The 25,373-nt window shown below is 35.6% G+C and overlaps 1 protein-coding gene across 1 annotated transcript; it reads left to right on the top strand.

Moving 5' to 3' along the window:
* The first annotated feature begins 10,793 nt into the window (after nt 1–10,793).
* On the top strand, nt 10,794–13,620 carry LOC125808482 (uncharacterized). Its single transcript, XM_049488184.1, has 4 exons — nt 10,794–10,985; nt 11,088–12,270; nt 12,869–13,304; nt 13,398–13,620. The coding sequence occupies exons 1-4, from the start codon at nt 10,794–10,796 to the stop codon at nt 13,618–13,620; spliced, it is 2,034 nt and encodes a 677-aa protein (XP_049344141.1).
* Nucleotides 13,621–25,373: the final 11,753 nt, after the last annotated feature.

Raw genomic sequence — 25,373 nt, 5'->3', positions numbered from 1 at the left:
TACTGACATGTATGCGTTTTTTCTTCTCCTATTATATATAGATAGAAGATAGATTCTTTATTTTAGTGTACTTGCTTCTTGACTGTCTTTATCATTAATCCTTCATGAAAGATTTTTGGGGTTAATTTACTCTTAACCTCATACATAATCATATATTTGTCATAGATTGATTTGTATTTTTATTTCATTAGGTCTTTAATTTTCATCAAACTATACCCTTTCACCTGCAAGGAGCAACCCTAACATAATGACATTTGGTATTAGGTAAGTGCATCAGGTTATGATATTTGCTTTCAAACCGTATGTACATTTTCATAAATTTAGCGATAAAATAAGTTACAAAGTGTCTATCTTGATTAATGAAAAAAAAATTAAAAGTAAGTACTAACTACTAAGTGGGAGAGCATTTGCATAAGGGCAGAACAAACCATTACATTGGATGTTTATTTCCTTAATTCTTAACTTTTATATTGCATAATGAAACCAAACGAAGATTTTTCAAGCAAAGATGAAAATAGGTTACGATTGGATTTAATATTTCTGATCAAAGACTTAGATAACTCTAGATTATAATTTTTTTTAAAGGTTAAACAAGAAAAATGTGGCAAGCTTCTTAATTGGTATATGTAGTTGTCTTTTTCTTATCTAATACAACAGTTGATGCTCATTTGTTAAGATTTGCAGAGAGTAAAGAAGTTCGAATGATCATATATTGTGATGTGGTTTGTTAAGTGTGATGAAAATATTATGAACTTTTTTCACTCATTACATAGTAATGAAAAATGCTATTTAATATCATATAAATTTATCGAAATGACTGGTAAAGAGAGTGCTAAGTTATCGAGGCAGTGTTGAGATTAATATTGACATGTCACAAAGGTAGGTAAGATTAATGTGGCTTAATTTTCTCTCCGTTCAATTTGTTTCATCATAATGCTATTGCAACCATTTATCAATCAGATTCTCCTACTTGTAGAATTTCAAACAAATCATAAAGGAGTTGCAGGGAGCTATAATGACTTTTCAAGCAATTCTTGGATACAGTATTACTTTGGTAAGAAATTCTTGTCCTACATTTATATGTATTCTTCTCTGTTGTCATGCTATGCTACAAATATATGCATTCATAATTATGCAACTAATATTTGGAACCTCATGGATGCTTCTAATAAAATTGATTAGCTATTTTGGTCTTTTTATTATGATATATTGTTTCATTATGGCATTATCAACTTTATTAATTCTCAGCTAAGACATTTCTCTTCACTCTATTATACTGATCAAATTATACATGTAGATAGATTAGTACGACTTATGTACATTTGTTTTCTCTGTGCTAAAATATAGCAATATTATATGATGTTGGATTGTATTAGAGAAAATCTGAATTGACTAGAATAGGGGGTGTTCTTTTGTGTGCTAATCATCGGCAACAATAACTTGTGCAGTGTGCACAATTTATTTATTAGTAGAGACCTTAAATTTATGACTTCCTTGTTATTACATTATATTGTTTCTTCTCATGGTCATCCTGACCTACATTAAATCCTTTTAATTGCCCTTTCTGTGTTGTGGTTTTCGTTCTAACATTCTTCATGCTCTCGCAATAAGCTGTCAATGCTTCCCTTCCATTGCTCATGTTATGCAACAAAATTACATCAAATGAATTGTGGATTTTGTATAAACTATAGCTTGCTTGATATTTCTTTCTTCTTCTAAAATCCTTTTCATCTCTATGAGGATTTTTGCTCCCTCTCGGGCCTATAAGTAATTGATAACATTATTGCCCAAATACTTATTATCAGCAAGGAGGAATTTGCTTGCTTCTTCCACTCCGTCCCTAAAGTTCCAAATCGGGTGGCCATTGTGTTATATATATGTATCAGAGATACGAAGAGGGTTTAAAGGAGAGTCCGAGAATCCATCTACAAGATTATTTATGTTATTCGATGAACTAATCGAGGAGTAAGTACCATTACAAACGGAAAGGCCTTGTTCATAGGAGGAATTATGATCATTGAAAATGCTAACCAACTTTGGATCAATTAGGTAACCACTACTTTCAATGACAATTCAAGTAGTACATCACTCTTAGAAAATATGTTGAAGCCTTATTTTTATATTTTATAATTTTTTTGTCATTAATGTCTTAGTTGCTCGGACTCTTCACTCTCAGTGTCACACCTATGTCGAGATGATGTGGGTGTGGGATCCATACCTGATCTGGTCAATCAATTTTGGGTACTTAGACCAAATTCAAGGGAGAAATTCTGAATAAATTAAAAAAAAATTGTAATCAAAACAAAAACTAAGGTGAAAGTCTAGAGAATGAAATACCTTGTACATATAAATTTCTATTGTCACTCCCTTTCCTTTTATCTCCTTCCCGGGTTCTCCTCTTGATTAATATTTTCTCATCAAGTTTTCCACATAATAGGTTTTATTACTCTATTTGTATTATTATTATTAGCCAAATCTCTGCACCCGTATCCATACATGGATCCGTATTTCTGAATCTTAAAATTTAGATCATAAAAGATCCTACCAATAGATTTGCACTTGTATCAAACACCCGCAATGTTCGAGCAACCTAGATTAATGTAACTAACTAAGTTGAATAAAATTTTTTATTGTTCACTTGACAACTGTGATCAATTTAATCCAGAATAGCATGGGTTTTATCTGCTTTCACTTACGTTCTTCATGTTTTCTATTGGATATCTATCAAGATTGCGAAACTATATATACAAGGACTATCATTAGCTAATCAATATTCACTTTAAGTGGTTGGGCTCATGCTAGAGAGCATCACAACAAAGGGCTCGTGTTGCATTGGTACTTTGTCTTCTTTGTTGCTTGTTGCATTTTAGGCTGAAACTTGATGGAAAGATAAAATAATCTTTGTCTGAAGCTATTAAATTGGTTATGCATTAACAGAAGCAACACAGGGCGGACTGAAGAGATGGATTGGGCTATAGTATTTTTCAGCATAAGGAGAGGACCACAGAGGTGATCATACGAAAAATCCATTGCAGAGGGACTGACTGAATTTATGCTTAGACTTAATTTTTATCCATAGTATATATAGTATAATAGTGGTTATTTAAGGTAGATGAGCTTTGAGATTGGGATTATGTCCATGTCTTGAGTTTCAAAGTTGTACATATTGACATATCTGGTAATAAAAATTACAGTTACCAAAAAGTATTTGTCTGAATTGAACATGATTTTTTTTACCATTTATTGATCTTTTACATTTGAACCTTGACTTTCTAGAATTATTGAAATTAGACATTTCATCCTCAATTCAAATGTAACAAGTGATTTTGATAAAAGACGGTCTAGAAGTAATAGATCACAGCTGAAAGATGCATCTATTATTGTCTGATTTATAAATAGTACTATAGTATGATATTCACGTGAATATGGGGTCGTTTTTGTTAGGAAGGATAACATCAAATAGTCTTCACTATTTTTTATTTTTATGATAATTCTTCATATTTTTCTATTAAAAATTACACTATATAAATATAATTTTAAATTATTTTTATGATAATTCTTCATATTTTTCTATTAAAATATTACACTATAAAAGTATAATAAAAAATTATTATAAATATAGTGTAATTTTTATGTTTATTTATATTTTGATTTTTCATAAATTATCTTTTACTTTAACAAACTAAGATGAAAATTCTATTTTAAGGTAAATAAGAACAAGAATTTATTTTTAAATATATATGGTAGCATCATGGAAATGTAGACTCAAAAACATTTAAACTAAATAAGATGAAAGTTTTATTCTTAAAAAAAGCATAACTAAAACTTGTAAGGGACATATAAAAAAACATAAATAAAATAAATGGTATTTTTTATAAACAAATAAATTGTTCTTAAAATTTATGCAATGGATTTTATTTTGTATATAATAAACCAAACACGCAATAAGAAATAATCTCAGCATAACTTATCTCATCATAATTACTCTCATTATAGATTACCCCTAGACGTAACATGGCATACTTGACCCCGAAGGGGTCGCATACAAGCCCTTAACATATCATAAATATAAAAGTCATAGAATGATGAAGACTTAAAATTTTTCTTTACAATCGTAGTCTTTCATAAAAGAGAATGGGATAAAAGAGAATGGGAGTCTAGACATTGTCTCATTTAGCCATCTAAATATAATCGAAGTCTCAAAATAGGGACACAACCCTTACAATAGTTCTCAAATGAAATACTAAAAGAAACTACTAAGTAAAGATACTTGTCCTCGAATCTTTGAGGACTCACCAACTAGCAAGGATAATGACTTATTCCAAGCTTGAACCAATAGAGAATCGCCTTAAGAACCGAACCCTACACCTATATAAAATGTAGAAATATGGGTTAGTACAAAGATGCACTAAGTATGAAAGCCATGCATAAAATCATTAAAAACATGCTAAAAGGGACATTTTAGTTGAAACAATACTATATGCCAATTTTGAACATCATCTTTGAAATAGTTGGAGAACATACTCATAAGACAACTCACATATAGTTCATCATAGCATAAAGGACAACAACATAAACATAAGCATAGTCTTCAATCATAGACATAATGCAAACATCAACCATCATAAGACATAGTGTACAAACATAGTCAAATACCAAGACCAACTCATCACAATGGAACCATCACATAAGTGACCCTAAGTTATACTTGTGCCATGTACGAATGACATCCCATAATACCACTCATACTAAGTATCCCTTTAAGTCACCATGCTCAAGCTCATCATGCCTTGGTCTTATCCATAGTCAATACTCAAAGACAAAGAAGCATTCATTTTTAATAACTCATAGTAAGGAAAACCACTCATAGCAACAATCCATATAAAGTATGCATAAATTCATAAATCATCATAAGTAAGAGAAACACACCATGGCCACTCTCAAGGCCTACTTGTGCAATGTATGAATGAAGTCCCATACCCCCACTCACACTAAGTAGAACCTCTTGAGGAACCATAGTACATAACTCATGTTCGTGTTCATAATTCATGTTCTTGGTCATTAGAGGGAATATAGCCTTAACCGACATAGACCATTTGAGCTACATGAAATTCGGTGTCGTGTAACCCCACACCGAAAGTAGGTGTCCTACTTGCCTAAGGTAGAACTAAATATATTAGCTTTTAGGTGGATCCACTAGCTAAAGACCTATGTGGGCATATAGTTACGGGATAGGGAGATTGCTTCTAGAAACCTGACCTATTGTAATGACGGAGGAGCTTCCATCTCATGAGAATATTTTAGATGACCTGACCTTTGAAATTAACGGGAGGGCCTCTACATCATTGTCCATATCCACTCGGTGCTAAGCATTATTTTCCAAAATTACTTGTTTAGTTTTGTATTGGATTTACATGTTTGACGGAATATTTTACCCTTTGTTCAACCCAACTCATAAAATAGCTCATAGATTCAAGTAGGTGAGGATGGACTTTCAACCTTAGAATCATCATTAATATGTGAGGAAAACTTTCACATTATGATCATGTGTTTTATGAGAATAGACTTTCAATCAACACAAGAAGATCATCATAGTCATGAACATATCATGCATAGAAATGTGTAAAGGGGCATATGAGAACTAGACTTTCAGTTAACACCATAGATACATCATATTCATGTTCATACATGGAGTGTGTGTGATTGTCCTTTCAATGATACAACAACATTATCATCTTAGACACTTCACTCTCAAAGTTTTCATAAGGTAGGTCCATAATATCACAACTATGCATAATTCTCATATCTTGCACACAAGTGTCATAGATCATAATAAATCAACACATCTAGCATTCATCATCTTAAACATGGACATAATTGTAATTCAAGTGGTTCATTCATTGTATGCATAAGATCATGTACTCATATTGTAGGTTATGTCGGTAAAGTACTTCCATAATAATACCATATACACTTCAACATGCATAATAGCTTCCTTCTTTAAAGCCTCATCATTCATAGCTCATTCATTTTAGCTATTACCCTTAAGGTCCTAGAAGTCATCTTCATATTACAAGCTTTACTCTCAAACATTACCTCACATGGTTATCATGTAAACCTAATTCTCAAGGTAAATTAACCACATGCTTCATTCTTGATCAATTATAGTCATTTAGTATCATATAAAGTCAATCTCAATACTACTCAACCATGGCCCATCATATAAGCCCTAATCAAGTTCATTCATGTCTACAAAATTTACTTGTAAGAATTCAAGTCTAAGTCACCTAATCTAAGGCAATTCATAAAGAAGTTCATCAATCTTAAGAGATCATATCTAACCCCTCAATTTGCCTCTTTCATGGCATAACATTAGACTATATAAATTTTACCCTAGAATCTTAGGTTAATCAAGAATACATGTATATTCATACTAAAATCAGGAAATTACATCATAATCAACCCACGTCCACTCAATTGGAATATTTACCACATACATAACTCTATCACATTCTACTAGTATCAACCAATACCCATACTTGAGATCCAATTTGGGAAGAAAGGGGAATCCATGGATTCTTGGGTAATTCATCATTAAAACAGTAGTAATTCATCAATTTAATCATAATATAAATCAATTAAGTCATTGAAATTGTTTTGAAAGTGAATCCATGCCATAGATTGAAAACCCTAGGTTTTGGAGAATTTCAACTTTGAGAAATAGAGTTTTGAAGGGCTTTATAGAAGGAAACTATCCATAAATCAAGACTACCATACCTCTTTGAAGATTCTTCGTGAACTTTGGTAGGAAAGTTGAGTTCTTGAACACTAGACTTCAAATCCTTATTCTTCTTCAATGGAGGTTTCCTAGAGAGAGAACTATTTGAGAGGAGAAGAACTTTTTGATTTGATTTGGGTCTTGGGGGTTAATAAAGTAAAATGGGTGGTTTATGACTTAAAATAGTTTATATATGTGAAATAAAACAATATAAATTGACCCCATTAATTAATTAACTAAAAAGAAATTTACCAAAAAGACCCCCCCCCCCCCCCCCATAGGTAGCCCATTCCCAGGCACCATGGCAGGGCTCAAGAGCCGTGGTCCTACCTGTGTCCTTGGGCAATGGCTACACTTTGATGCCTTGGCCTCCACAATTCTAAGGCATGACCACGAGCCTTCCCACGAGCCGTGGTCATGACCATTGGCCGTGAAGTGGCTCATGGTCCTTAGGCAATGGCTTAGCCTCAAGGTCTTGACTTCTACAATCCTAAGGGACCTTCACGAGACCCCTCATGAACCGTGGTCAAGACCAATGGTCGTGAAGGTGGTTGTGAACATGGGACAGACCTTGGCTTAAAGTGCCTTGACTATCCTTATTCTAAGGCATCTTCACGAGCCTTCCCATGAACCGTGGTCAAGACTATTAGTCGTGAAGTGGCTCGTGAAGGTAGGCCACTTTGAGGCAGCCATTAAGGAGATACTACCTTGGCCTCACGAACCACACCATGAGCCGTGGTCCACACCACTGGCCGTCGTGGTGGTCGTGGACTTGAGGCAGTGTGCTTCAAGCTTGGGGCAGCCTTGGCCTTTGGCTTAGGCTTTTCCCCTTTGCCTTGGCACTTGCCCTTGAAATCCTCAACCAAACCTTAGAAGGTCTTCTAATAAATAGGGTCTAACACGTACCTTGACGTTTAACCACTAAACCCCTCATTTTAAGCATGAGAAGTCTTATTTGCGACTCTAACCCTTAACATCAAACTCTAGCATCCTTGCTTAGGGCTCTAGTTTAGTCTATTATTTTCTGGAGTGTTACTGAATCTTCAGAATTGAAATAAAAATAAATCATTGAGAATACATTGAGGATCCTATCTTAAAAGAGGAGGATCTAGCTTTAGGGAATATAAGAGAACTTTTAACAGTTTCCTACCTTCATTTAAAATATGTCCCTTGATCTTAGGCATATTCATATGCCTAAGTTGTCAATATTTCCTATGAATTGATTAAATTGAAGAATGATCTTTAATTGTTAGCTTGATTTTTGGTGTAACTTGTGATGATTGTGTACTCACACATATGATTAGATATTTCAGGAACTCTCGATGAAATTGGAGTTGGAGCGAAGAAAGAAGGAGAGAAAAATGAGCAAGAAAACGACTAAGGCAAAAATCAGCAGTGCTCGGCGCGCCACGCCAGAGGATGCGGGACTGGGGCATGTTTGGGGGGGCGCTGCTGGGCGCGACGCGCCAGGATTTCAAGAATGCAGGTGCCTCTGTGGTGCGATGGCAGGCGCGACACTTCAAGGAAATGCCAACTTTTCCAGCTAAAAAATTATTGAATAGGATTCCTAATTGTAGTGGGATTTGACTCCAACTTTTCTAACTCTTATAAATAGACTCCTAGGGCTCCATTGTTAGGGTTCGACTTTTGATTTAGTTTGCAAGAGCAAGAATCCAAGTTTGTAATAGGTTTTGATCTTCTAACTCTTTTATTTTCCGGAAATTGCTTGAACAATTATATTTTGTGGTTTTCTAATATTATGAGTGGCTAAACGCCCTAGTTCTGAGGATGTAGCTACGAATGAATTGTTGATAATTAAAGGCTTGTTGAATTAAATCTTGGTTGTCATTACAAGTTATTTTTATATTCTTGTTTTAGTATTTTATGATTGCGCACCATAAGATAAATCTATTGTCTAATCTTAAAATCGAGAGAGGTGGGATTAAATAGACCAGAGAATATAGAGAGCTCGGTCCACCCATTAGATTGAGGTGATTAGTGTTCAGGAGTGACGTCCAGACGAACACCTTGCTTGGTTATGAAATAGGATGAAATATAAATGCTCGCCAGTTAGTCTATTTATCCCTGCTCAACAATGTAGTTAGAGAGCTAACTGGGATAGGCGACGAGAGACGTATAACCCAGATCATATCATCAAACTTATAAACCAGTTTCTTGACAACTGAAATTCGTTCTAAGCCAATAATATGATACATGATATTCTTTATATGCTGCAGCCCTGGAATTGCTTTTAACTTGCTTGAAACATTATATCAAAGTCGTTCACAATTAGTTACTTTCAATTAGTGCATAATTATTAGTAGATTAACAATAAATCATCAACTCTTGAAAAAGTTACTTTTTACTTTTAGTTGTAGAATTAAGTGAATATAAGTTGATCATAAGTCCCTTGGGAACGATAACTCATTTTAAAAAAAAATCTATATTACTTGCGCGACCACGTACACTTGCATGTATATTGGGGAGCCACAAGTTTTTGGCGCTGCTGTCGGGGACTTAGAAATTGATTTGTATTCGATCTTCTTAAGTCTACAATTAGAATATTTAGGTATTAATTACTTGATCTTAGCTTGTTTATTACAGGCACTTGATTTTCAGGTCTAGCTCGGAAGGGAGAACTTGTTGAATCTTACAATAAACTCGAAAAAGTTTTACGTCAACGCAGAAAAATGAATCAGGGACGACAAGGAGAATTGGGGTTACGTCCTCCGGGAAATATTGATGATGATACTCAAGACAACTTGAATAACCCAGAAAGCGTGAATAACCAAATGAACCTGAATAACCAAGGAGTATCGCATGTCGTACCCGCAAGACCAGTCCGTGATGTGGTAGTCCCACTCATAGCCAATTTGGCATCTAGCATTAGGAAACCTCCACCAGGGGGTAGATTTGAACTAAAGCAGAGCATGACAGAGATCTTCCATTCTAATGGGCAATTCAGTGGTCTCCCCCATGAGGATCCTCAAATCCATCTTAGACCTTTATAGATATTACCAATACATACATCTCAATTGGAGTCTCATCGGACTATGTGAAGCTGACTTTGTTCCCGTACTCATTGTTAGGAGCTGCAAGGCGTTGATTAGATTCTGAGCCACCAAACTTGATCACTACTTGGGATGATCTATCAAAGAAATTCTTGAGTCAATTTTTTCCATCCAAGAAAATCGCTAAGCTGAGGGGTGAGATAATAAACTTTGTTCAAAAACAAGGGGAGGACATGTACCAAGCATAGGCGCGTTTCAGACAAATATTGAATGCTTGCCCACACCACATGCAAGCTAATGAGGTACTTGCTCACACTTTCTTTGAGGGTTTAGAATATAATGCTCGTGCTCTTCTTAATAGTGCAGCAGGTGGACAAGCCCTATCTAGAACAAGTGAAGAGTTTTTTGACTTACTCGATAAACTTTCTGAAGGGAACCAAGGGTATGAGGGGGAAATGTCTAGAACCCCAACCTAAAAGGTTGCAGGGATCTTAGATGTAGACCAAACTACTGCCATAAATGCCAAATTAGATGTAATGCAACATAACATGACCTTAAATTTTCAACAAATGACTCTAAATCAGGCACCAGTAAACGTGGTACAACAGGCAGCAAATTGGTGTGAGGTATGTGGTAGTGGAACTCATGAAACCGAGCAATGTGCGGCAAACTCGAATTCCGTAAACTATGTGGGTAATGCGCAAAAGGGTGGAATGTAACAAAATTATGGTAACACTTACAACCCTGGTTGGAAGAACCATCCTAACTTCTCATAGGGTGGTAACCAAAACCAAAATCAGGCTCAAGGGGTTGGACAACAATACTTCAATACTAACCAAGGCCTAAATCCTAGTGCACCAAAAAGGGGGATGACCAATGGAGAGCTACTCCAAAAGCTCATGACTGAAATAGGGACCAAATTAAATACTAGAATAGATAAGCATGATGAGAACATTAGAAACATCCGGATGTCCCAAATGAGTTTAGAGAAACAGGTTGCGCAAATGGCTAATTCTTTTAACTTGCGTCCCCAAGGTGGGCTGCCCGGTGATACTGAGCCCAACCCAAAGCAATTGCATGCGGTAAGTACTAGAAGTGGGCTGCAATTAGAGGAACTAGCTCCACAGAAGAGAGACACTGAGGTAAGTAACAAAGAAAAGAAGGTGGAAGAGGTAGTAAAAAGCTCCAATGCTGAGGTACTCGTTCCTCAAAAAAAATTACCACCTCCATTTTCACAAAGGCTGAAAAAGCAGAATGAAGATGAATGCATCTGTAAGTTTCTCTGTCTCTTTAAATAGGTTCACATTAATCTACCTTTGGTTGATATTTTGCAGGGTATCCCGAAGTATGCTAAATACGTGAAGGACATTGTGGAGAGCAAGATGAGGCTCACTGAATATGAAACTATAGCACTTACTGAGGAGAGAAACTCAAGGATCCAAAACAGACTGCCAAAAAAGTTAAAAGGTCCAGGTAGTTTTACTGTGCAGATTACAATTGGGCAAAGTGTTCATGCCCGGGGGTTGTGTGATTTGGGGGTAAGTATAAATTTGATGCTCTTATCTTTGTATAAAAAGTTTGGGTTGGGTAGTCCAAAACGAACCACTGTTATTCTCCAACTCGCTGATAGATCCATTGCTAGGCCAGATGAGGTGGTAGAAGATGTGTTACTGCAAGTAGGTTCATTGATTTTTTCGGTAGATTTTGTGGTCTTAGACTTTGAACCCGATTCTGAAGTTCCATTCATTTTGGGACGACCTTTCTTGGCCATGGGTAGGGCATTGGTTGATGTAGCAGCTGGTCAACTAACTATGAGGGCACATGATAAGGTTAAGGTATTTGATGTTTACCATGGTTTAAAATTACCTTCTATTTATGAAGAGTTGTCTGCTATTATTGTGGTTGATCGCATGGTAGAATCACAAGTAGTTGTGCCCGAAGATCGTTTAGAAAGAGTGTTAGAGGGTCATGAGATAGAGGGAGACACTGAAGCTCAAGAGATTGAATCATGCTTAAATCTAGCACTAGTAGACACTCGTAGGAATCAAGTGGAGTCACTAGATCGCGAGTTGGCCCCCCCACCAAAGCCATCAATAGAAGAAGCCCGTACGTTGGAACTAAAAGCTTTGTTAGCTCACCTAAGGTATGCTTATTTGGGTACTAATGAAACTTTGCCTGTTATACTTTTTGCAGAATTGTTTGACTTACAGGTTGATGCGGCATTGAGGATCTTAAAGCGGAGGCGGAAAGCAATTGGATGGCAGATGGCTAATATTCATGGGATTAGTGTGGCGTTATGCATGCACAAAATTTACATGGAAGAGGATCACAAACCCAAAACACAACATCAACGTCAACTGAATCTTGTGATGAAAGAAGTAGTAAGAAAGGAAGTCATAAAGTGTCTAGATGCTGGAATTGTGTACCCAATCTCTGATACTAAGTGGGTAAGTCCGGTACAATGTGTTCCTAAGAAGGTAGGTATGACAGTGGTAAGGAACGAAAAGAATGAGTTGATTCCTACTAGAATAGTGACCGGGTGGAAAATTTGCATGGATTACCGGAAACTAAATGATGCTACCCAAAAAGATCACTACCCCGTTCCCTTCATTGATCAAATGCTTGATCGACTAGTAGGGTAGGAGTATTATTGTTTCGTAGATGGATATTCCGGTTACAAACAGATCTTGATTGCACCCAAGGATCAGGAAAACACCACGTTCACTTGTCCTTATGACACATATACTTTCAATTGAATGCCATTCAGACTTTGCAATGGATCGGTGACTTTTCAAAGGTGTAGGATGACCATTTTTCATGATATAGTGGAAGACTTTGTTGAGGTGTTCATGGGTGATTTTTCCGTCTTTGGGAAGTCTTTTGAGGTATGTCTCAGAAATCTTGATAAAGTACTTGCTAGATGTGAAGACACTAACTTAGTTCTAAACTGGGAAAAATGTCATTTTTTTTGTAAGAGAGGGGATAGTGTTGGGACACAAGGTGTCTAAGGTAGAAGTTATTGAGAAATTACCCCCTTCCATTTCTATTAAAGGTGTGCGTAGTTTTCTTGGTCATGCAGGTTTTTACAGGCGATTCATCAAGGATTTTTCCAAGATTGCCAGACTTATGTGCAGTCTTTTGGAGAAGGAGGTGAAGTTTGACTTTGATGAGATGTGTTTGAAAGCTTTTGAGATGTTGAAGAGGAATTTAATTGAGGCTCCTATCTTAATTGCTCCTGATTGGGGATTACCATTTGAACTCATATGTGATGCAAGCGACATAGAAATGGGTGCAGTGTTGGGACAGAGAAAGAATAAAGTGTTCCACTCAATCTATTATGCAAGCAAGACGCTTGACTCTACACAAGCTAATTACACAGTGACTGAGAAGGAGATGCTGGCTCTAGTGTTCGCCTTCGACAAGTTCATATCGTATTTGGTAGGTACTAAAGTGATTGTTTTTACTGATCATGCAGCTATTAGGTACTTGTTCAACAAGAAGGGTGCTATACCAAGGTTGATTTGATGGATATTTCTTCTCCATGAATTTGACCTTGAGATCAAAGATAGGAAAGGTACTGAGAATCCAATAGCTAATCACTTATCTAGGTTGGAGGATTTTTCACATGTAAATGAAGGTGAGCAAATCCGGGAACAGTTTCCGGATGAACAATTGATGGCATTAGATATCTCTCAAGTACCATGGTATGCAGACATTATGAATTTCATAGTAAGTGGTGATTATCCTCCGGGTTCAACCACCCAACAAAAGAAAAAGCTCAATCATGATGCCAAGTTCTATATATGGGATGAGCCGTTCTTGTTCAAGTAAGGTGTAGACCGGGTAGTGAGAAGGTGCATTCCGGAGTCTGAGGTTCACAAAGTGCTCGAAAGTTGTCATGCCATCCCATATGGTGGTTACCATGGAGGAGAGCGCACTGCTCATAAGGTACTACAATCTGGTTTCTTTTGGCCCTCGTTATTTAAAGATTATATTGCTTTTGTGAAGGGTTGTGATAAATGCCAAAGGTTGGGTACTATTTCAAGAAGACATGAGATGCCGGTAAGTAACATTTTGGAGGTGGAAATCTTTGATGTGTGAGGTATTGACTTCATGGGTCCATTCCCGATAACTAGTGGAAACCAATACATTCTTGTGGCTGTGGATTATGTTAGTAAATGGGTTGAGGCGGTCGCTCTTCCTTCCAATAATTCAAGGGTGGTGATAAAGTTCATAAAGAATCACATCTTCACTCGCTTTGACATTCCAAGGGCAATTATAAGTGATTGAGGTAAGCATTTTCATTAACCATCTTGTTAAAAATCTTCTTGCTAAGTATGGTGTTCGTCATAAGGTTTCTACAACTAACCATCCTCAAACGAGTGGCCAAGTGGAGGTTTCAAATAGAGAGGTGAAGTAAATTTTGCAGAAAATGGTGAATGCACAAAGGAAAGATTGGTCTGAGAAATTAGATGATGCGTTGTGGGCATATAGGACTGCATATAAGACACCAATACGGACTTTTCCCTATCACATAGTAATTGGGAAAGTATGTCACCTTCCGGCGGAATTAGTACATCAAGCATATTGGGCAATCAAGAAGCTGAACTTAGACCCCAAGCTAGCCTGTAAAAAGAGAGTGAATCAACTGCATGAACTTGAGGAGTTTAGGCTCCACGCATATGAGAATGCCAAGCTTTACAAGGAAAAGATGAAGAGGTGGCATGACAAGCATATAGTAGCTCGTACTTTCAATCCGAGAGATAAGGTACTACTCTTTAACTCTAGACTAAGGTTATTCCCCGAAAAATTAAGGTCGAAGTGGAGTGGTCCTTTCGAAGTGGTCAGAATGACACAACATGGGGCTGTTGAACTTAAATATAAGACTGACCTTATGCTCTTGGTCAACGGGCAAAGGGTGAAATACTATTTTGATGAGGATTATGATCGTGATCGGGAAGCTCTTAAGCTAAATGATGAATGGTCCAAGTTGTGTCGTGCCGCAACGTTAAATCAAGCGCTACATTGGAGGCAACCCATGAATAATATTTAATAGATAGATAGTTCGTCTTTGAATTCTTGAATTTTTTTTGTTTTAACGTAGTTTGAATTCTTAGAATTTAGGTTAGTTATAGCTAGATAGGATTTTCTTTTATTATTTGTACCTTAGTATGTAATAGTAAAAAAATAAAAAATTGAGCCAGGCGCACTGGTTGGCGCGTCGCACCTAGCCTCGTACATCAGACGAGAGTCTCAAGCGCGCTGCGCCAAGGGTCAACTGACTGGGGCACTTCTCAAGCGCGCCATGCCAAGGTCCAACTGACTGGGGCACTTCTCAGGCGCGCTGAGAGGCGCGTCGCCCCATCTATCGCGTCCCTGCCCAAATTTTTAAAATTTGGGTTTTTACCCGGATTTTTCCCGACCCACTCCTAATAAAACCCCCCAAACCCCACACTCTTCCCCTAATCCCACATTTTAAAACCCAATTTCTCTCCATATTCTCTCTTCCCCAACTCTTCTTCTTCCCTAACCTCTTCTCCTTCCTCCATTAGAACTCCAATTTTCTCCATTAAACTCACAAAAAAGACCTTTCCTTTTCCATCCTCCACTTATAAAACCAAACACTCACTCCACCCACTTCCTTCTCACTCCAAATCTACCTTTCTCAATTTTTTTCTCTTCTCCTACCTTAACCCAATCCCCCTTATTTTCTTGTAATTTTTGTTTGTTTTTTTTTCTCTTTTCTTTCTTATCAGGTGGTCATGGCTCCTAAGGCAAAGAAAATGGTGGGTTCCAACTGGAGTAGAAAAGGAGAAGCTTCTGGGTCCTCTAGTGGCCGGGAACCGGTGCAAAAATTTGATAAAAAGCTTGTGGAAAGGTATGGGTAGGAATGGTTCGAATGCCAAAGAGAGGCGAAGTATATGAGCGACGAATTTGTGAATGAGGTACGGTTACAGTCACAATTTCCTGATACATATCAGACTATTAATGAGTTGGGTTTGAGGTTTATATTTGAAAATTCGGGGGATTGCAATTTGACATTAGTGAGAGAATTTTATGCTAATTGGCTAACTGAAACAAAATATAAAACTTTGTCTATTAGGGGGAAAAATGTCAAGTTTTCTGGCCAAATTCTGAATGAGTTGTTAGGAACCTCGAATTGTGACCCTGATGTGTTTAATGACTTGAAGGATAAACCTCCTTATAGGGATATCCGACATACCTTGTGTGGGGTTGATTCGAATGCTAGGTGGGAGCGGAGTAAGGACACTGGGAGGCATAATACCCTCTATTTTGCTAGCTTTAATCAGGTGGCTAGGGTGTGGCTAAAGATAGTGTGTAGTGTGTTGCTTCTTGCCAAACATCTGATTGAGGTGACAAGAGATAGGGTGGTATTAGTATATATGATGATGAAGGGCATGCCCATTAATGTGAGGGTTATCCTGAGGCAAAGTATGATGAAATTTAAGAATAATATGAGGTGGAGGTTCTGTTACGGGGGATTGATCACCCGTTTTCTGAGGAGTGAGGGTATTGAAGAAGAAACGGTAGATATGACTGTTGCTTATCACCCGGATCTGACGAGTAAGTTGGTTGATGTGATTCGAACGAAGACATTAGACACATCCCATGGACAGGTTCTGTCTGCCCGGGGAGAGACAAACCCGTGACGATAGCGTTATGGTAAGGATGTTTGGTATGCCTGAGTTGTAGTTGCGGATTGGAGGCCGTCCGGTCACTGACGATGAGATGGAGACCTTGGCTGATCGTTATCCTTTGATCGATAGTGCAACCTTTATGTGTAAGTCTGGTCCCGCATTTGGATGATGATGAGGCTACTGCTGATGAGGCGATGTATGATGATGATGAGGGTGCTATTGTAGATGGCGAGGCGAATTCCTTAATGGTGTTCGAAGGTGGTGATGACGAGGCCTAGAGGCCCCAGGGAGTATTCCTAACCTTATATTTTATTTTAATTGTGCACTGAGGACAATGTTTATCTTTAAAGTGTGGGGTGGAGTAATATTCTCTGTTGTATATTGTTGTTTACTGCTTTATTGAGTCTAGTTGTTAGTTTCTAGTTTAATTTTTTTTTGGGTTCCTCAAAGTTTATTTTCGATACTTTTACTGAGGATTGTCCCTTTGAACCGTATATGATTACTTTATTGTTTTATTGAGTCTTACAGTCGTCTTAGGAGTGACAGTTCCCAATGATTGATTGATTAAGGGAAAATTAGTCACATAGAGGAGTATGATTGAAACACCAACTTGGTATTTTGAAGCTATTTCCGAATAAGTTAGCCAAACGTCATGGGTAGTTATACTTGGAAAAATGCAATAGATAGTTGACCTTATAATTAGCATGTGTTCTTAAGTTTGACTCGAAATAAAATGAAAATAGGCTTAATTGTGTAGTAATACCGTAATGCAACTTGTATGAGCATGTTAGTTGATATATCCTTATATGTGTCATAATGCCATGTGTGGTGAGAATTGATTGGTTCTTTTTTCTTAACTTGATATCTAGAACTTGCCTTGTGTGTGTTGAATTAGTAGCTTGTATGACTTAGGGAATGTGATTGAGGCGTTTCTTTGAATTAACCAATTCTTGACTCTACTTGTATGCCTACAATTGAAATTATCCCTAGTGAAGCCCCATTAAGCCTTTAGCTTTGTTTATTGATAAACCACATGATAAGCCGAAACCCGTTTGTTTGATACCAAGCCTTTTGATCCTATGAAAATTCTTAATGCACTATGTTAAGAAGAAGGGTTGAAAATTGTTGGTTGATATAGTAAGGGTGAAATGCCACATTGTGTGGAAAAGAAAATTCTATTTTGGCCCTGGTCCTTAGTGACAATGTGCACCTTGACTAAAATTGAGAGTGACTAATTTAGAACTATGCTCGAAACATTGGCTCTAATCCTATCAAGGATAATGTGTACCTTACTCGGATGTTAAAATCTAGAGTTTGGATGGCTAGTGCAAAAGCATGAGAAAAAAATATGATGAAAAAGAAATAAAGGGCAAATATGGAGCAACAAAGGGGGTATATAGTCATGAAGTGTATACTAGGAGGAAGGAAAAGCTATGAAGGAGATTGCTGGCAAAATAATAACATGTGAATGATTCCCAAATATTCCATCCCTTACCTTTAGCCGACATTACAACCAAATGAAAGTCCTCTTGATTCCTTGAGAAGTATAATGCAAAAGTAAGAGCACACTATAGGCAAGCTTATGGTATGTTGAGGAAAGTAAGAATTTGTTTTGTGAGAGTGAGTTGATTGTTTGAAAAAAATAGGCCTTGTTGAGTTTGAAATTGTTTAAGTGAAAGGCTTTACTAAACATAAACAAGTGAAGGCATTCATGGCATGTGTAGGATTATCTAATTGATGTGTGGTATGAGTTTGCATTAGCCCGGAAAAATAACAAAAGAGTCATTCTTTGAGCATGTGTTGTACTTGGTGTAAATGTTATGAATTGTTGCATCCAATGTGAACTACAAGATCATGATTAAAAAAATGTTTGGTTGATCTTTAAGGTGGGTTGATAAATCCAAGGGTTATGAAAAAGAGTTGATAAGTTTGAAGGTTGTTTGAGGACAAACAAAAGTCTAAGTGTGGGGTGGGTGGTGATCTTAGGGATATTCATATGCCTAAGTTGTCAATATTGCCCATGAATTGATTAAATTGAAGAATGATCTTTAATTGTTAGCTTGATTTTTGGTGTAACTTGTGATGATTGTGTACTCACACATATGATTAGATGTTTCAGGAACTCTCGATGAAATTGAAGTTGGAACGAAGAAAGAAGGAGAGAAAAATGAGCAAGAAAACGACTAAGGCAAAAATTAGCAGTGCTGGCCGCGTTGCGCCAGAGGATGCCGGACTGGGGCATGTTTGGGGGGGCGCAACTCGCCAAGACTTCAAGAATGCAAACGCCTCTGTGGCGCGATGGCAGGCGCGACACATCAAGGAAATGCCAACTTTTCCAACTAAAAAATTATTGTATATGATTCCTTATTGTAGTGGGATTTGACTCCAACTTTTCTAACTCTTATAAATAGACTCCTAGGGCTCCATTGTTAGGGTTCGACTTTTGATTTAGTGTGCAAGAGCAAAAATCCAAGTTTGTAATAGGTTTTGATCTTCTAACTCTTCTATTTTCCGAAAATCGCATGAACAATTGTATTTTGTGGTTTTCTAATAGTATGAGTGGCTAAACGCCCTAGTTCTGAGGATGTAGCTACGAAGGAATTGTTGATTATTAAAGGCTTGTTGAATTAAATATTGGTTGTCATTACAAGTTACTTCCATATTCTTATTTTAGTATTTTATGCTTGCGCACCATAAGATAAATCTATTGTCTAATCTTAAAATCGAGAGAGGTGGGATTAAATAGACCAGAGAATATAGAGAGCTCGGTCCACCCATTAGATTGAGGTGATTAGTGTTCAGGAGTGACGCCCAGACGAACACCTTGCTTGGTTATGAAATATGATGAAATATAAATACTCGCCAGTTAGTCTTTGTATTCCCGCTCAATGATGTAGTTACATAGCTAACTGGGATAGGCGACGAGAGGCGTATAACCCGAATCATATCATCAACCCTATAAACCAGTAATTTGACAACTGAAATTAGTTCTAAGCCAATAATATGATACATGATATTCTTTATATGCTGCAGCCCTGGAATTGCTTTTAACTTGCTTGAAACATTATATCAAAGTCGTTCACAATTAGTTACTTCAATTAGTGCATAATTATTAGTAGATAAACAATAAATCATCAACTCTTGAAAAAGTTACTTTTTACTTTTCATTGTAGAATTAAGTGAATATAAGTTGATCATAAGTTCCTTGGGAACGATAACTCGTTTCTTTAAGAATCTATATTACTTGCGTGACCACGTACACTTGCGTGTATATTGGAGAGCAACATCCCTGCTAGTGGTGGCAAATGGGCGGGTTGGGTCAAATTTGGGCGGGTTGAAAATGGGTCAACATAAAATGGGTAATAATTCAACCTGCCCATATTTGATATGGGTAAAAATGGATTGGGTAACAAATGGATTGGAAAAAATTCTAGATTACCCATATTTTCATGAGTAAATTGTACTCTACTTAAGAATTCAACATGGAGAAAATATTTTAGTATTTTTTTAGATGAAAAAAGTTGAAAATGCTTCATTTAGTTTTATTGTATCATAAAGTAAAAAAAAAAATACTATAACTTTTCAATATAAAATAAATTTATGTAATAATAAAGGAAAACTATTTTTAATTTCAAAGTAATTATTTGCATTTTAGGACTGAAACATGCTTAATGCACTTTAAGCAATGTCAATACTAATACATGATTTGCTTATTTTACACTATTATTCACTATCCAATATAAAATTAAACAAATAAAAAAATATAATTATAATTAACAAAAGAAATGTACATTTAAAATATATATTTTTGGAGGGCCAAAGACTTTACCTTTTCAATTATAAGAAAAATAATTAGTTCTATAGAAGAACATAAAAAGGAAGAGAAGTTACAATATTTTTTAGTGATATCATGAATTTTGAGTGAATGAACGTTAGAAGCTTAACTTATTTGGCTAATCCATATTTTACCCATAGTTTACCCATATTATACCCATATTTTTATGGGTTGAATATGGGTATCAACCCATATTTTACCTATGTAAAAAGTCACTCACTCAACCCATTAAAATATGGGCGGGTTATCAAAATATGGGCTCATTTTGTCGGCACTAGTCCCTGCTAATACCTGAATGACTTCTCTCCTTAAAATTGTTTCTCAAACTTAGTCTGCATTGGCCATTTCTAATAATTGGACTGGATAGAGTAATGGAATTTAATCAAAATTTATGCCTCCTATCAAAGACAACATATACCACTACCAACACGAAGGAAAGCAACTCGGGGAAAAAGCCCCTATTATAAGAGGCTAGTGGAAAGTGCAAGATCCGAATCATTAATTTCTGCCTCCTATCAAAGACAACATGTACCACTACCAAAACGTGGATGTATGGCCTATTTCATTGGAAGAGTTCTATTTCTCAACGGGAGCAAGGAAGGACTGGTTAGGCCCTTTCTATTCCATTCTTTGTTTGTAGTGCATTGGACACACTTAGCTTATCATTATCTCTTCGACATGGTTATCTAAAGCACCCCGTAGTGTTGATTACAAACCAACTTCTTCTTGCTCTAAGCTGTAGAAACACTATTCATAGTGCCTTATTATAACTGAACTCTTATGGTTTAAGGACTAATATATGAGGGATAAGGCACAAGTATCCCCCTAGACTATGATTGAAATCTCAGAGACACACCTTAACTAAACTAATGTCCTACTACCCCCTGAACTTATTTTTTTTGTAATTTTGTACATATTTTGTCTTACGTGGCACACTCCGTGACTCCACACAATTGAGGCGCGTGGGAGATATTTGGATGCCACGTAAGCCAAAAAGGTGCACAAAATTACCAACAAAAAAAAAGTGTGCAAAGTCACTAGTGGACAACTATTATTGAGCAAAGTGAAAATTAATCATTGTAATTATAGTAATTTTTACATAATACTCTATATATTACTCTCTATGTCCCAATTTACATGGCGGGGATAAAATTTTCAAAAATCAACAAAATTTTATAATTATTTTCAAATATTTCAAGCTATTAATTATTGTGATTTATAGCGTTTTTTCATGTCATCTTCAAATAATATATATTACATCTTTTGTCCCAATTTATGTGACACCAATTAAATTTTGAGAGTCAATCGAACTATTGATATATCTTTTAAAATCTAAATATTTTAAATTATTAATATGATTTATAGAATTATTTTACATAATTTTTTAATTTCCAAAAGATAAAATAAAAAAACCTACAAAAATTATATAAATATCCTCGGCTAGAAGCAAGCACGTCAACCATGAGGTGATTGCTTGTAGCCTTCCATGTATAGGAGTAGTAAAGTAATGTAGAAAAATATAAGTTAAAAAAATTTATTACTGTTATAAAACTAAAGCAAAATAAGACAAGAAATATAGAAAATGAAAGCAATACAAATAGGGAGATAAGAGATGAGAGCTTTTCTTATTATTTCAACACTTCAAGTTTTTACAATATGAACCCTTATGCCTCTATTTATAGTGTAGCATAGAGGCATACAAAAGGTTAGTCATAAACATGACATTAACATGAATATAATGGAGGAGGTTATGGAAGTGAAAGGTTACAAGAATAATGGTTATAAAGTTGGAGGTTATGGAGGTTATGATTATCTTCATAATTGAGGAAAGTAATGGAGATAATGGGTGAGAGAAACTTCTTGGTGTAGTGGACATCCACACTATAATATTTTATAAACTCCCCCTAGGATGTCTATAGATAATATGCCTCGTTAAAACCTTACTAGGAAAAAACCTTGTGGGAAAAAATCCTAGTGAAGGAAAAAGAGTACACATATCTTTTAATACGGTTTGAATGCTGCCTCGTTAAAAAACTTACCAGGAAAATCCAATTGGGATAAAATCATGGTTAAGGAAAAGAGTACAACGCGTTGTTTTCTCCCCTGATAAAAACTTTACTTGATATCTTGGAGACGATGCATTCTAATCTTATATCACAACTTCTCAAATATTGATGTTGACAATCCTTAGTGAATAAGTTTACAAGATTATCACTTGAATGGGTCTTTGAACGTCTATCTCACCATTTTGTTGAAGATCATGTGTGTAAAAGACTTTTGGTGAAACATTTTTTGTCCGATCTCCTTTGATGGTATCCTCCCTTCAATTGAGCTACATATTATTTCTCTATATGGTGGCTGAAATATCCTTTTCAAAAGAAAATAACATATTTTCTGAATATGATAGATCATGATTCCAATCAAACACACTCCCGACTTAATTCATATATCAATATTATTTCTGCATGATTTGAAGAAGTGGTTACTAATGTCATTCTTTGAATGCCAAGATATTGTTGTGTCTCCATATGTAAATAAATAGTCCATTTGTGATTGAGCTTTATGCAGATCAAATAAATATTTTGCATCTACATAATCAAATCATTTCTGACTCGGAGATTGATCATTTCAATTTTATTGAAGCCCCTCTTTTCTTCTAAAAGAAAATCACACATCTTTTATGTGTTGAATCACTTGCTTTGTTAGTTTCTTGTCATAACTTGAATGATAATATGACAATCCCTTCACATAACTTTCGTTATGTATATAAAATAATCTTCTAGCCTTTTCATAACCAACAATCTGTAAGTGCACCAATTGCACTAATACATGACATTTTAAATCATTTTCATGAGATCAAAAAGACTCTTTCTTTGTGTTAAGCAGTCTCAGAACCATTGGGTACTCAATGGACTTGCTCTAAGACCTTTTAAATCCTTTAAGGATTTTCATATAACATTCATCGTCTAGTTAGACATAATAATCATTCATTATACATATTCAAGTATTTCATCCATTGCCAGACTGAAACAAGTCTCATTGCGTTCACCACTGGAGAATATATCTCCATTTAATAATGCCAGAATTTTTAAGAAAACCCTTTATGCCCTGAGGCACAAACCGCACTTTATATCTTTCGGTTATACTTTCGCACAATGATTCATTTGTACCACACTGACATTATATTTTGATCCATGAACTATAAGATCAAAAACATCAATTTTCTATGTGAAACAAATTATACTTGAATAGTGCCAATCATTTATCTGTCCACACGATATGACATATTCAAATTTAAGATCATCGTAACCATTTATAGCATTGAGTGCTACTTCATATCAAAGATACCGTCGACGAACATTTTGATATCGATTCCAATACGATATAACTTATCAAGATCTCTTCATTTTTCATCATTTTCAGGTACTTGAACCTTTGCCAAGGTTTTATGAAGCGTTATGTCATAGTGCTCTTTCAAAACACTTACTTCATTATCATGACCATTTTGATAATTTGCTCCTCTCTTTCCTCAGGGAGTTTTACCTTTGGAATCGATTGGTCTATCACGCTTCTGGCGTATCATAGATCCTTCGAGGACTATTTATTGAAGCATTTGCAACTTAATTAAAATATTGGGTCAGTAAATATATCTGGCAAATTATTTGCAACATTTTGCAAATGAATTATTTCTTGAACTTCAAGTTGACATTTTTTTTAACGAGGATCTAGATAATTCACTCCACATAATTTTCAACTGCTACACATATCTCCCCCTAATGTTAGGAAATCTAACATTTACCCCAACCTCATTTGGGGATCCATCTTTGTGCGTGGTGGAGCAATAAAATCATATGTGCACACATAAATTTTTTAGATGGAAATTATTTGGTTCCTGACCCTGAACCAATTGTGATGGGAGAACCTTGTTGGCTTGATCTATAACTGTTAAATAAACTTATCTCATATCAAATTTTATTTGAGAAATTTGTTCTCATAATCAGTGGTCTAGCTATAATTATAGGCAAACAATTTCTGCTAAACCAACCAGTATTATCAACATAATTTTATAGTTTAAAACTGTGCTCTTAATTTAACAATTTGAGCAAACAACCTTACAAAAACCAATTTGTAAGTTGATACAAATGCACATGTGACCCTACCATAGATGCATCTATTAAATCATAATAGTAAGCGGTCCACATGGCAGGTGAACGGGCTCATATTCACCTTTTTATATGTTCCAATAATTTCAGGGGATACAATCCCAACCTTAGTTGATACATTGACCATTTAATCATGAGAACAAGCAACACAAGAGAATTTTTGAAGAATCTTTTATTTCTTCAAACACATAGTCACACGAATTCTCAATTTCTTTTGCATCACATTTGAATCAGAATGGCCAACCGATTATACCAACTGATATTTATTCTAGTAAACTTGTAGTTTACTTTTGCACGTGATTCCATCATCATGCCCATATTTGTATACAACAAACAATGAAAAAAATGGGTAATCTTATACGTAAATATTTATAACCCACTTTGGTTGTAGTAATTTGAAGATATTAAATCTTCCCATAATTTATAGTCTCAATATAATATTTTTTCTTTTCAATTCTTTCGAAACTTAAAAAGTTTCTTTTGAGTCTTACTACAACCCCAATATTATGAACAATTTCATTCCTTCGAATAACAACAAATTAGCTCTTTCAGAACTCTCAATTAATTTTGTGTACTGCCACAAATTTCACACAACCATTCTTATGGTGACCATCTCCTTCAAGGAAACAATTATTATTATTGTCATGGTCAAAATTATCACATGCAAGACATATTTCTAGACAACCAATGACAAATTTGTGTTGCCACACTGTTGACACCCAATTTTGGCTTAACATTTTTAAAATTCGTAACTTTTAAGTTTTATATATCTAATGGTTCAAAATATTTTCTTATAATTTTAAATAAGTTTATCGATAACTATCCTTATTTATCAAAATTTAGGGTTTTTTATTAGTTAATTTTAAAATTGCATTTTACATGTCATTAGTTACATTCATTATATTTATTTTAATTCATTTTATTTGT

The sequence above is a fragment of the Solanum verrucosum genome, unplaced genomic scaffold, assembly GCF_900185275.1.
Source record: "Solanum verrucosum unplaced genomic scaffold, falcon-dt-bn FXZP01000112.1, whole genome shotgun sequence".
NCBI lineage: Eukaryota > Viridiplantae > Streptophyta > Magnoliopsida > Solanales > Solanaceae > Solanum > Solanum verrucosum.
The sequence above is the reverse complement of the archived record's forward strand: the minus strand, read 5'-3'. Positions and strand labels throughout refer to the sequence as shown.